Source organism: Lissotriton helveticus, chromosome 1_2, assembly GCF_964261635.1.
Source record: "Lissotriton helveticus chromosome 1_2, aLisHel1.1, whole genome shotgun sequence".
NCBI lineage: Eukaryota > Metazoa > Chordata > Amphibia > Caudata > Salamandridae > Lissotriton > Lissotriton helveticus.
Window position 1 is genome coordinate 91,121,886 of NC_136058.1, and position 14,676 is coordinate 91,136,561.

A 14,676-nucleotide genomic window follows, 5' to 3' on the forward strand; every position below is an offset into this window, starting at 1 on the left:
CATTCATATCATCTGATGACCTTAAAAAGGTGGTCAATCACTAGTGTTCTCAATACTTGACTTGGCAATGCAACTCTCATAGGTCTAACTAAAGCCACCCTAGCCCCAATGAAAGAGACTAAATGCAGCAGCAAGACTTGTAACAGGCATAGGTCCTTATAATCGCATTTTCACAACACTCAGGACCATCAGCTGCCTCCCAATTGAAGCTCGGATCCAACCAAAGGTAGCATGCATAATACAAAGCGGCGCACAATTCTGGGTCCAAATACACAACATATCAATCCGTATATTGTTTAGACCTCGATTAAAAATTTAACACTGCTTTACTTGTGTCACCACATTTGTTGGTGGAGTGTGTATACACCACTCATGTGTTTTCACAAGGTTACATGTTGTGCAACGTTTTATTCAAGTTTAACATACCGTAAATGTTATTTTATCAAAGTGTCACCAATAGAAGTTTATTACAAAGCGAGTAATATCTGTGTAAAAAACCTATATAGCGGATGTGTCTTACCCAGGTCACCAATTAATTGTGTTTCCAATGTTCAAGACTAATCTTTAGCTATGGTCAGTGAGGTGGTTTCTGCAGTTTTTGAAAGCTCCGTGGCACAGCTGATATTCATTTTGACAAAACCACATGGCCGGTGAGGCTTGCAAGAGGAACATAGGAAGCATAGGTGAAGAACATAAGGAGGCCAATGGGCACTGCAGTACCCTCTTTACATGAAGCATTGGTACATGTATGTGACTAAATATATGGTATTGCTGTTCTCAGCAAATGGTCACTTACCACAATTATACTTGGTCGTTTTGCAGACATTCAGAATACTTAGCATTTTGTTATGAACTTTTGTGAATTGTTTTATTCAAATCCAATAAAGCGATTTTTGACTGATTAACTTTACACCAAAAGTACTGTTTCTTGAATCTAGGATGCAACGTATCTTATCCCAAAGGGAGCTCCCAGCAAAAAGAGTAACATAATTAATTACAAACTTCTGAAAAATGGAAAGTAATTTACTATCCCTATTGAAATACTTTTTGAAAAACGATAAGTAATCGACTATCCCTAATGCCACAGAGAATCTGTAGAAAAATAATCAAAATAATTATTCTTTTTGCTCTGCTGCAATGCTATAAAGTTCGATAGCCCAAACATCTGCGATAGCCACTATAAAGAAATATGTATAGGATCACCCAAGTTTAATGTATGGTAAAACTGATACAGTTGAAAACTTGAAAGACTGACTGTGCCTTGAAAAGCAGGTCGCCTGGCCCTTCACTTCCAAAAATAGTGTAATTCACATCAATTCCAGTAGTGTGGGTGCATGAGAGTGTAGAGAAGCTTCAGTATGGAGATGGGGCGGGGTGTAAGGATAAAGAGGGTAACAGTATGGAGAGAAACTGATCCTGGAAGGTAGTCCTAAATCAAGGCTCCGAAAACCGAGAGATCCTGCTTTCTTTGAGGGATATTGCACTCTGCAGTCCAAGGACCTCTGAGCGTTCTTTCCTCGAGGCTGGTGGGAAAATGACACCATAGGGTTTCTGCTAAGGCATCTCCAGTGAAACATAAACGCATCTCAGGCTTTATCAGTGCCAATTTCGGGTTTCGTAAGTGGACGTCTCTGAAATTCTGACCCAGATGTCTGCAGTGTGTCACAGTTGAACGGCCCCTAGAACCGTTATGGCCATCAAGTGTGCTGTCAAATTGGATTTAGTCACGTTCTATTTAGTAGTACAAAAACACACTACAATCTGTGCTAGACTTCAGTGAAGCAGAGAGAGAGCGAGAGAGTGAGTGAGCGTGTGTAAAAGAGTGTGTGTAAGGGAGTGTGTATAAGTGAGTGAGTGTCTCGCTCTTTCAGTATATACTTGGTTTGCCCTTGTTGTTAGTGTCACTCGTTAAACCCCCCTCTCCACTTAACTCCCATTTGGGAGTGAATAAAACAGTCAATACTACCCCCCTCCCTCCCCCCAGGTGTGACAGGACACCTGTGCAGTGGATGACCAAAGACCATGGGTCTGAATTGCTAGTAAAGAGGCTCATCATAGTGCCTGAAAAGATCAGACACATTGTCCTTTCAGTTCCATTTTTCCTTTTCTATCAGTTAAGCTACGTGTCACTAAGAATGCGCCTTGCTTCAAATCTGCTTGTCTAGGAAAACAGGGGAAAGGAAAGGTAATGGGTGGAATGCTGGACTTAATCTAAATGCCTGGTAATCACTTGGCACCGCATTCCAGTCCATCTTTTTTTGTCTTCTGTGCCATTCTGAACAGAGACCAATCATATGCAAATCAATCTTGGTCTTCCTCCAATAGGAACAGTCCAGCTCGAACGCGCAGACATTCTAGAGCAGAAGCACTCACTCAAGTGAAATATATACGTGATTCTCGAGGTGACAGCATGACCAAGAACACAAGTCAAGTAATGTGACATTGTGCAAAATTATGTGTGCTATTGTGTACTTAAGTTTGATATACTGTGTTCATATTGGCCTGCCCTAATGTTATATTTCACTAAGAAACACAATAAAAAATAACTTTTTGAGAAATTGCAGACTGCTTTAAGAAGAGGTTCAAATGGTTTTGAGGACGAGCAAATAAAATAATGAAATGGAAGCAAATATCCGTGTAATAGCAGAATTGTATTATCGTTAGAAATTTACAAAATCAGTAACTGTAGGAATGTCATCATGGTTTGTTAAATTACAAAAGCATATATTTAGAATTGATCACAGAACTGGCTTCCGCAAAGGTTAAGGAATATTCTGACCCAATGAGAAGAAACAATGAAAGGACAAGATAAGTAACATTGTATCCATTAATAAACAAAGCCAGGCAACTCTATGTGAAAGCACATTGGGAAGCGACCAAAAAAAAAAATAAGGAAAAAAGGACATTTTTAAGAGGAGCGACACACATCCGCTCTCACTCCCGCCCCCCCCCCCAACCCCCCCCCCAACACCCCCCCCCCAACACCTTCTCCTTGCCTTCATATACAAGTTTGCAAACATCTTAGAATGATCAAATTTAAACTCATTTGAGGTTGTTTTTAATGTTATTTTATGGAATCAAGAAATTGGACAAGACTTGCTCATTAATGTGCACAAATGGAGTTATTCTTTTAACAAAAATAATGAAGTTTTGTTTCTAGATACTCAAACAGCTTTTTGGAGATGGTTACAATTACAAAACAAGCAAGAGCCAATGCAATTCACAATATAAACAGTAGGGGGTGGACTCGGCAAAAGAAAAAAAGTATCACAGTAGAGAAAGCGCAGGGTGTAATTTGAAGATGGAACATTTTGTCTTCCCCCACCAGGCTCCAGCATGGATTCAGAACAATGAAATTAAAAGGTCACTTTGTTTTACCAAACATTGCAAGAGCAGCATTTTGGATAAAGTCATATATATATATCTTTTGATATGTACTCTAATACTCAACGCACGTGTTAATAACTATCAACCGTAACAGTAAAAGTTAAGCGTAGCACTTTAAATGCTATTATAATAAAAATACACTGTATTTACATATTTGGCGACAGCTTAACTAACATCCCGACGAACCATTCGTTATCCCCTCCATCCATTGAAGGAAGAGGACAGCCAAGATGTGTCTGTATACAGTGTAATAATCTGTGTGAAAGGTCACCAGAGGACTTCATGTCACAATGGGCACAATGGACATTTCTTTACAAACTATCGTTTCAGGTGTCTTGCTGCAATTGACGTTTATCAGGACTACAGCTCCCAGTATGCATGTGGGTGTCAAACGAAAATCCAGGACTGGAGCATGACGTCATCTGGTACCCTAACCTTATGACTCCTATGGAACAGTGGACAGATGCTCAACCTACACTTTTCAAATAACCGAGCTTCATAATTTATGGATGGCCATAATCAAACTTACTTCAGAACCAACACTAATGGTGAATTAGAATGTTCACAGAAATAAATGTTGCCTTTTTTTAAGTAAAGTTTTTTAGAGTAATGAGCGGTAAAGGTGCAATGATCTGCTTGCTAAATTTAGTTAGGAAATACACATTTGCCTTACAAGCATTTTAGTTGTCATCTCAATTTTTTTAGGTTTTATTTATTTATATATTTATTTCTGAGCGCGCAGAACGTCACCAGAGTGGTCTCTTGGTGCAGAAAAGCTCGAGGGGTCAAATTCTGTGCGGGCAGGTCTTGATTGCTTGATCCACATTCACAAATTCTGAAGCAGCCAGGGCAGAGTTGACCAGTGCAAAATACACTCTCCCGCTGTGCTGGGATACTGTGAATGGGAGACAGCTTTGGGTTCCATTTTGCCTTTCCTACGATGATCAGACATTAAGCTGTAGTGTTTGTTTTTACATTACTGGCCTTATAATGTAGCTGTCCAACTCATCTTTTCCTCCTACCTTGAAAAAAGAAAATCTAGGAATTTCACATTTACACATGATACACCATTGCATGATTCGCACAAGTTTAAAACTTTCTTTTATAAGTATATAAAAAATTACACAATCAGATTGCCAACTTTATCAAGCATAGGGGATTTTCAGGTATTAATGGGATGGGCATTTGAACACCTACAAATCGAAAAAGTACATACATCAATTGTCTTATGAAACATGTTTCTGAAAAATCTCAAATTTAGAATTACAAGCATAAATTTCACCTTGAGCTCAAGAACTAAAAAGTAAAGTGTCTAAAGAATTCGGATGCCACCAGAAAAAAAAAAAAAGATTTCCATGCAAAAACTGCATTTTCTTTCTTTCACAAGTGCTAAATAAAAACCAAAATGGCTGATGCACCATTCTACAACTGCACAGCTCTCCACAATCCACATCCAATCCAGGGGCGGCCTCCTCTAACGCTCTTGAGCCTGGAATGCTTGCGAGGTGTCCTCGGGGTGAACAGGGGTGAGCCTCGTGCTTAGCAGGGTATAAATGTACGGCCAGATTTTGTTCGTCTCCGTCCCGGAAAATGTGTGCAATACACCTCTGTTCCTGAAACACAGAAGCATAGAACAGTGTCCATATTAGAATCACAGAGCAGTGGGGTCATTTCAATCATACAACTAGCCCAGTGGCAGATTGCTATTCTAGAAAGTGGTGAGTGCACCTGGCAGAGACTGATTGGACTGAACAAGTCCAACATTCTCCACGGCAATTTGGTGATGAGCCTGGGATGTTCTCCCTCCAGAACATTTGGGAAAAAATGAACTAAGTGGTGCATTTTACAGCACAATTTGTACATACATTAAAAAAAATTCAAAGGTACGGAAGGGGCGCAAATGAAACATTCAAAAGCTGTAACTGTGTGCAAGTCAAACGCTCAACTTCCCGGGGGGGGGGGGGGGGGGGGGAGGGGGGTGTTCACTACTCCAAAGTTGAAAAACACAAAAAAACAAAAAATCTATATATAAGTGGGAAAAAGGCCCAGATGTACTATTCACATTCGCGCAAACCAGGGATGTACAATTTGCACACTGGCTGGCTTGCGAATGGAAATGCAATTTGCAAAGTGAACTATATATCAAATAGGTCACATTGCAAACTATACAGTTCAGGGACCTGCCAAACAACTTGACTAATGAATATTAATTAGGCAGGTTGCAGTTTGAAAAGCCCTAGAATTGACTGCTAATGCAGGCATGGAGTCTGCAAGGAGCAGTACACCTCCGTCCCAGCAGCTACATTCCCAAAAGGGATTAAAAGCAAGCCATTGATACATGCGTCTTTGACCCTTTTACACCCCCTTTGCGAATCAGAAAGAATTGTCCGACTTGTATAGGTGCATATGTACACAGTAAAAAGGTATTTTGTGTTCACAGACCCTGTGACTTTGCAAATCACAGTATTTGTAGCTGAAAAATACTTTTGAACATCAGTGCCTTTGGCAGCAACATTTTAATAAAACGTGTAAACGGAACTACAGACATTACAGGCAGGTCACAAATATAGGTATGCAATTTAACAGACTATAGATATACGTCAAAAATCACAGGACATGGACAGAAATATTACACAAATATTAAAAGCTCTCATCAAGCAGTGCTACAGCTCAGAAAGCAATTAGGTACACCAATCTCTATGCGCAAGCCGCAGGGACAGCATCAGTGACAGTGATAACATTATTGAAACCTTCATCAACAGAAATGATGAAGTGCCTGTGCATAAGTGAAACATATAAGAGCCACAGCATGACTAGCCTCCGTCTGAACTCAGCATGAATTACCACTCAAACATTAGCCTATATGTTTTGAAATGCAACCATTTTAACCCCACAAACATTAGTTTGCCAGTTCTCAAAAATACAGACATTTAGTTAATTGATATTATATTTTAATTTAGGATAGATCAGCTCAATTCCCTCAAACAAAAGCTCCTCCTTTTCAATCAATCAATCAAAACATTTATAGAGCGCGCTACTCACCTGTGAGGGTCTCAAGGCGCTAGGCCAGGTTTCATGATTACCAACGCACGATTCCCTCAAAAAGACCAACTTTATTTTTTAGTAACTATGTTTGGTTCCCAAACATAAGGTTGTCATTTTTAGCAAGTACCCTCCTCTACTACTGGCACATAGGAAACATTGTGACTATGCAGACCGTGTATCACCACCAAAAAACACAGGAATACGCAGCATCTGGCATGGATTTCCATCATCGTTATGGAAAAAAAGTCCACAATTTGTCAAGGGTGGTACTTATGCAAAGACCCCGTTATGCCTGAGGGCATCACTATTATGGCAAGAACATCCACAATGTGTCATGGATGCACATAAGGCGGCATAAATATGCCATAAACACCCACCGAGAAGTCAAAATGCCAACACTATGTTAAGGAGTGCACTGGTTTTATTTGGGCATCACTATGCCAAGGATAGCCACTATTATGCTCCAATTCCCCCAATAGATCGATGGGCATCATGATGACAGTAATAGGCACAACTATGCCCACACTGTCCCTAATATGTCAACGACAAGCACCATTAGACCACGACTACCTTTGTGCGGGTATTAGCACAAATTTGTGAATAGGTCTAATACGGCGCAATTATGCCATGGCTATGCTTATGGTATGGATTTCCACAATTATGTGGAGAATGGTCCCAATTTGACAAGAATGCTCACAATTAAGTTTAGGAATATTCAAGAATGTATCACGTGTGCCCACAATTGTCAAGGATGGTACCTTTATTCATGGTCATCATTATGCCAGAGAGAGTTAGTTAGAAGTGCACAGAATTTCACGGTGTGGGGTTACGATAGGGGGAGGGTTGTCAGAATTAAGCCAACTCCATACACAGTGGACTGACTAAACTATGGTGCATTGACAAGGAGGCTACCACTAGGAAATCCTAATCCACAAACAATGTTACGCTTCCTCAGAATACCTGGATGGATGCTCTATGAGCAAGGACAACAGAATTGGCCATTTTCCGGTGAGAAACCTCGAGCTGAAGCATCTGGCAGCCTCGCCAAGTAGAGCAGGAAGCACCATTGGTCAGGCGGATTGCATGGATGACTAGAACGCCTCTTCACTCTTCTTAGGGAACCCTCGTTATTATAATCCCTGTCACAGCAATCAAAAGTTTTAAGGCAATTCTTACTTTTATTGTTATACTTCTGAGTTGGAGACCATATTCTGAAACTGGGTGTGAAAGCTACAGATGATCATTTTTTTTTTTTTTTTTTTTACATCTTATGGAGATTAAATTGTTACTCCTTAAACCTGCTTCTTCTCGACAATGACCCGACTGCGCCAGGCAGAACCGTTATTGAATGGTTTGCCACAGATGCAACCACCTCATCATATCAAACTGTAACACCTGTGCTCAGCACTAACGTGATGCGTTCCTTTCGCCGAGGAAAGGAGTTCTTTCTCAATTGATGGGGTTGATAATTACTTATCTGTACTCTAAAACCTTACAGTGTATGTAAAGAGGGAATGATTGATTGTTCCACCAGAGTGGCAGACATGGGTGATGGGATACATGCCCAGTGTCACCTGGCAGTGGAGAACCCCAACTGCTGGGATACTCCATGGAAGCAAATGTGCCGCTGGCCTCACGGCCTGCCCCTCTCAAAGCCGCTCCAGGGAGGGCCGGTGTGCAGCGGAGCGGCGGTGCCGCTGTCCTCACGGCCTGCCCCTCTCAAAGCCGCTCCAGGGAGGGCCGGTGTGCAGCGGAGCGGCGGTGCCGCTGTCCTCACTGCCTGCCCCTCTCAAAGCCGCTCCAGGGAGGAACGGTGTGCATTGGAGAACCCGGATCTGTAGGAGCTCCATTTGTATACAAGAGCATCCCACCGGCAGCGTATCACTGCGTCACATCCGCTGAGCTCAGGAGGCAACGGTGCACAGCATGATGGGAACTTCACGGATCCCACAGGCCATTGGGGAAGGCCAGCGTCTGCAGGCATGTATGGAAGATCATGCAGAGGGGCAAAACAGTCTCTCTGGTCTCACTACCTACACTCATGCAACAACAGCTCCTTCAAGGTCAGGTAAGTGGGAGCAATGGCATCTCCACAGAGGGGGTGTGGGGGCCCAGAGACCCCTCTGCTGGCTGGAGAGGGACTCATTTCATGTGCAGAGTGTTTGTACAGACATAGCCACATACACTTGCTCCACAACTCCACACATCATGACTGATAGTCCCAATAGCTATTGTGTGGCCTCAGGCCTGCCCTAAAACATGAATAGGACTTTCAGCAGGTAACGGCTAAGGAGGGGGCTCAGTCATTGTCTTATTGTGTATAATATGTGCTGACGGCATAAGATCTGGAAAAGTGCAAAAGGGGTCTTTAGCCTGATGTAAAACCATGCAGTGTGGGTTTCTGAAAAACATGTTATATGATACAGGATGGGAAGAAGAATACACAGTACACCTGCGATGGAGGATACAGATAATATTTACAGTTCTAAATGTCCAACTGTGGTTTATCTTTCAGAGCTTATTTTGTTTTAAATAATAGCATCAATTTTTGGCTGAACACGAAATAAAATGTTGTTAAACAGAGGAAAAAACATGAAGGACCCCCTACTCTATAACAATGTACCCTAAACAATAAAAATGGTGTTAAAGGAAAATATGAACACAATATTGACCTTATGGGAGCAACAGTAAAAAGTTGGAGATTAAAAGCAGTAGGCTCTTTTCAATTAGCCTCTTGCAGCTGAGCTGCACCCAAAACGCCCTCAACAGTGAATCAGACAAGATCAATCCCTCATTATCTCAAGCTCACTAATCTCTGTGTATGGAAACTAATTACAAAACAAGCATTGGTTACCGTGAAAAGGCACACAATCGTAACAGGTAAGCCTTTATACCAAAATATTCACACCGTCGTAAGGATGGACTGCCAACCGACACAGGGATACCCCTCCCCATCAGCAGGACAGCACACGTTATGTATTGATGGTTCCATTTGTGTTTGAAGCCATTTTCCTTCCACAGCTTATTCTGTCACTGCCTTGGCTCAAATCTGCCAAGAATATTGTTGATATTGTCAATGTGAGGCAAGAATAGTGCTCCTGTCTCAATTTGGTGGGCAACATTGCCCATACTGGGTCAATGCAACAGGTTACGTTGAAGAATTTGTCAAAGCGCATGGCTGCCCCAGCAACAGGCATCCCACCGCTAGCGCCAGGCAAAACAGCTGCAGAAAAAAAGACAGGCACAAAGGGACGTGCATCCTCTACTCAGAGGCATGAAGGTGGATGACAAACCCTCTGTGGGGTCGGTACATCAAATGTCACAGGCAAAAAGTCCTGGAGTTTATCCTGCTAGACCACTTGACTGTACCTCTCGCTCTCTCTGTCTCTCTCTGTGTGTAGTGAGAGGTCACAGCCAGGTTGTTTGACAATACACATGAATGTTACACAATGTTGGACGGTGTCCTGTACATATTTTCCATGACAAGAAAGTTCTTGAAGCCAATGCATGTTTTTCTTTGCAATCCCTGTTGCATGTTTTTTGAGGACCTCCAATTCCACAATAGTCATGCAGTCTGTAATTAAATTCCACGTCGTGGGAGGTTGGCAGAGCCCGGCATGCTCAGCATCAATGAAGGCGCCTTTTTACTGGAAACGTGTACCTTCAGTCGTGCTACTGTGGGGTTGTCCGGAGGCTGGACGCAGAATAAGTCAGATGTCTCGGTCCCTGGAGATTTCTAAATGGATTTTAGATTTCAGAGACTGGTGAAGCAGGTCTACACGTGGCTGTATTCTCTCTTCCAGGCTCAGGATGTCCTCCTTGCTGAAGACGAGTGTCTTGGTAGCTCCCAACTGTCTGATTCTTTTGCGCATCCTGAGTAAAGTGACTAGCTGGTCTCCACCTGCAGAGCTGGCCTCAGTGGTGTGGTCTTCTGTGGCAATAACATCTGACTTCTTCCCTGTGGAAACGCTGTGGGTGGTCATTGGTTTCTGATGTATGGTAAGTCCAGGTAAGCTGCTCTTCATGTGTTAAAGTTCCATACAGAATTCTGACCCGGGACTTTGCTCTAACATGGCATTTCAGCTATCATGGAATTGTACTTTTTGAATCACTGACAAAAGCGTGTACATTTAATTTAATTTCTTACTGGTGCAAGTATCCGGTCTAGGTTGATGAAGATGCCTGATGGGTGTACTCCGGTGCAGAAGAGAGGTCATTCTGTTCTCTTTGGGAGTGGCTAGATCATCAGTGGCCGGTGGATGTTTATCTTCCATGATAATGCTGGATCTCAGTATGATTCATTAGAAGTAAGGGATGTGTGCAGGTTTTGGCACTGCATTTTATTATGTGGTCACTGTTTGAACACACTGCACCGTGTTTTGTTGCCAGTCTGAAATTATATTAGTGCAGCTTGCAGCGTCATCACCTGGCACCTCTGCCACGCCCGGAGTTCCTTCGCCCCTATCCAGAGGCGCAGGAACTGCTGATTACTCCTCAGTGAAACCTCTGCGAGCACACATCACTGGCCCATCAGCCACAAAGGCACTGCCTTTAGTGTATTAGTTAGTTCTCCCAATGCAGATTTTCTCTGCCTGGAATCACCCACACACACAGCACAATGGACCTGGGCCTGGAAACTCAACAATGGCCCTCACACACAGCGAAAAATCATCATGCAAGGTGAGAGCCATTATTGCTTCTGAGTAACAAACTCCTGCTTTGATGCATGTTTTGAAAAGCAAACAAGATTGCACAGCGGACACATCGTGGTGACCCAACCAGCTTCCGTTTGGTCAAAATTGCATCTACTGCACTGGCAAAGAGATTCCACCGACATGGCAGCGGTCTCTACATTGGCTGGTGGTGCTCTGTTATGGCGGCAAAGGTGAGACCTCCGCTGAGCTGGCAGACCCAGCGCTCCACTTGCCAAACTTTAGATGGCATTCATTGAGAGATTACAAGCAAATTACAATGGTTGCATCCACATTGCCTATTTATTTATTTTAGAGTTTTGTATAACACAAACTCGACCCGAAGGTATCCGAGCACTTTACATAGTTGGCTGAGAAACAGTTTCCAAAGTTACATATGGGTAAATACACATACGTGGAGAAAGCACAAATACACAGCGACCGTACACACAGGAGTATACTATAAACAGTTGCAATTGTACGAGTTCCATAAGGAGTCGATACAGCCACATGGAATAATCACAAATATATGGCAACAGTGTATACGAAGGACAGCAGAATATATGAGTGATACAGCTGTGGGATAGCTACAGTAGGGTATGTCAACTTGTAAAGCCGTGTGGGCATACGTTAGCAGTGATGCTGTAGACTGAGCAAGAAAACATACAGGCATATCATAGCATATGGGCATATAATAACAGTGTAGACCAGTGAATAGGCAGAAGCACACACAAGCCTAGTATAGAGGTGCAACCCATCCATGGAGATACAACAGCACAAGATTGTTCGCAGCATGATAGAATGGGCAAACAGCATGTTTTGCATTAGGGGCTTCCGAGGTGGTGAGGAGCTGTTAGGTGCAGAAAACAATGGGATTCGGCTACAGTTTGTCGGCTGTAGTCCGATCGTGATGGTGCTGCGGGAGCTACCAGCGAGGACAGGTCGCCAGGCCAATCAGCTGCTGTGAGGACACAAGCTTGAAGGGTTAGGAGTGCAAGCAATGCAGCTCCAGGCATGATGGAGCAGTGGTCTCCCGATATATGGCACACGTGTGGATTGTGAGCCGCTTGCTCACAACCAGAGCAGCGGGGGCCAGTCAGGTGTGTCCGGCCAAGGGGCGTGGGCAGCAGGGGCTCCTCTACACTGTCCCAGCTTTAGTCAAGTAAAGTATCTGATGGAGTTGAGGGGGAGGGCAATCCCTTGGTTTTAGACATCGGGGGCAGACCCGCAACCATCGGGTGGTGCCTGGGGTCGGTCGGGCGAGCCACTACCGGAACACCTGGGGGTACCACACACAGCGGCAGTCCTTTAGGGAGACAGAGTCCGGTCATGCTAGCAAAGGGTCTTGCTAAAGGCTCACCTGTAACTCTTCCAACCTTTGCACTTTACAGCAAAGCCTTATTGTCTTTCCATTTTAAAGCAATCGCTTCTCATACCATCCCAGAGAGCCTACACCAACTATCTTATAATGGTTATACAAGGACAACACCACGATGTGTACTTAAATTAGAGAGCATTCAAGATGATTTGATATTTCCAATTGCTATAAAGTTTTAGGTTTGACTGCAGGTCGCTGTACACAGCTACTAAGGATTCTATGGTTCGTGTCAAATATTAAATGAGGTGAAACATTTGACTAGGGTGTATGGGTATCCTTACTTTGTTTGACTTAACTGAAATTCTTGTTCACAAAGTAACAGTTTGAGCCTCCTAAGCATTTCAGTCCAAGTTCAGAGTTTGCCACACTGTTTTTGGCAGGCTCAAAAGTTGTCAATTTTTTATATATTTGCACGTCTATAGATGGTGCCAATCTGAAGCTGCAGAAACCAAAGCCAGCGAGGCCAAGCGGTTCTCAAAGATGTAACATTGCTCTAACCTCGAATCTCCAAGTACTGGCTAAAAGATGAGCTCACTGTCTGCTGCCTGGGATTGTCTTTTTGAGTTCGGCGGTCACCCCGTCCTGCCAAGGAAGGTATATTTTTACCCGTTGTGTTGTGCTTGTTGAAAAAACAGCTGGCCTTTTGTGTAGGGGTTGTGCCCTTTAAGTACCTTTTTGGGCCGACAACCAACACTCTACTATTCCAGTAGATTTAATGTGCACTGCAATATAAAGAACGACAGATTACAAATCAATAGCTCTTTAGTTTATTGGTATCTTAGACCAGGAAAAATCTGCAGTGGCTTGCCTACTTCCACATGCCCAGTAGCTCATAGAAAGGCGTGCCTGCATATCCAGTGAAGCCGAAAGACACAACCAGTTGTTTTCACACGATTTATCAGTTGGTCTTGAGATTACCCACTCATCCAGCTCAAGGAAACTGCAATGGCCCGTGCCCGAGACCCATCCATGTTATGCTAACTCAGGCTCGAACCATTCGGCTGATTTCCGTGGCTTTGCAGCAAAGCCCTCATGCAGCTAAAGTCACCAGCAGAAGATATCTCCAACAGCAGCTCCGCCGCAATGGTGGAGGAGCATCGCCCCACTGTCTCAGAGCCAGCAGCTGAAAAAGAAAACAATATTTTACCATTGTTTTATTTTTCAGCCGCTGGCTCTGCGCCAGCTTGTCCAGGGTGGCGTGGCCCCGAGCAATGGGAGGGTGGGGGGGAAGGGGAGAAGTGGTAGTTGTGCACTTTTAAGTGCGCATGTCAGTTTGGCCGGCCGTCTCAGACAGGCCAAACTGACATGTGAACTTAGGTTTCTCCAACCCAGCTGTATTCCACAGCACCGGTGGAGGAACAGCACAGACTCCCTGTGCCTGAGTGAGTGTTATTCCAACCCACTCAGGCCAATCCCCACGCTGCTCTCATGCTGGAGGGCAGCGCGGAGATGGGATGGGGAGTCTGTGAGGATGTCCCAGAGACTACTGGAACCAGGAACAGAGGAGCGCAAGGCGGCTGGCAGCACCAGGTAAGTCATTAAAATGTTTTGGGGGGGGAACCCTGCCTCCTCCACCCGCCTAATCATTCCTTATCTGTGTCTGCTGCTATTGGATATCTCAGCAGCAGCAGCACTGACTGGCCTATTCATGGAATGAGACGACTTGCATTTGCCAGCATTAACAATAATAAAGCTATTCATCAGTTATACTAGGAATTCCTAATGGGACTTCCCAGAAAATTGATTTTAAATTAACAAATCAACGGGTATTCCTTTTTTATTTGAAGCACTTACTTGGGTGTTAATTGACCGCCATTGCTCTGAATTATTTGAAAGTACTCTGGTACCTAAAAGGCGTGCTCTTAGTCCTTATCCAAACTAAACACTAGCTGGACTTTATTCACTGTTCGGCTATATCACATTTAGAGAGCATCACGAGTTTCACATATCCCTTCTTCAAAAGGAACTCAAGTCTCTGCACAACGACGGTAAGTACCTAACCTAAAAGCAACCCCAATGTCAAAATCCTCCTGGACGTTTGGCTGAAGCTGGTGAAGTTTTACATTTTAACACAAAGGGTTAGGGGCCAGCAAAGTTGCTGTACCCATTGTAAAAGAGTCCAAGTATCAGTGGGAGGAAACTGGTAACTCTCAAGTCCACTTTGCCAACGTTCAT

General features: G+C 43.6%; 1 protein-coding gene across 1 annotated transcript in view; it reads right to left on the reverse strand.

Annotated features, from left to right (window-relative positions):
• Positions 1–3,041: 3,041 nt before the first annotated feature.
• Positions 3,042–14,676, reverse strand: part of AK4 (adenylate kinase 4) — a 397,269-nt gene continuing 385,634 nt past the window's right edge. The window contains exon 6 of the mRNA XM_078669051.1: positions 3,042–5,000. Coding sequence (XP_078525177.1) covers positions 4,862–5,000 — 139 coding nt within the window. The 3' untranslated portion in view covers positions 3,042–4,861. The remainder of the gene's footprint in view (positions 5,001–14,676) is intronic.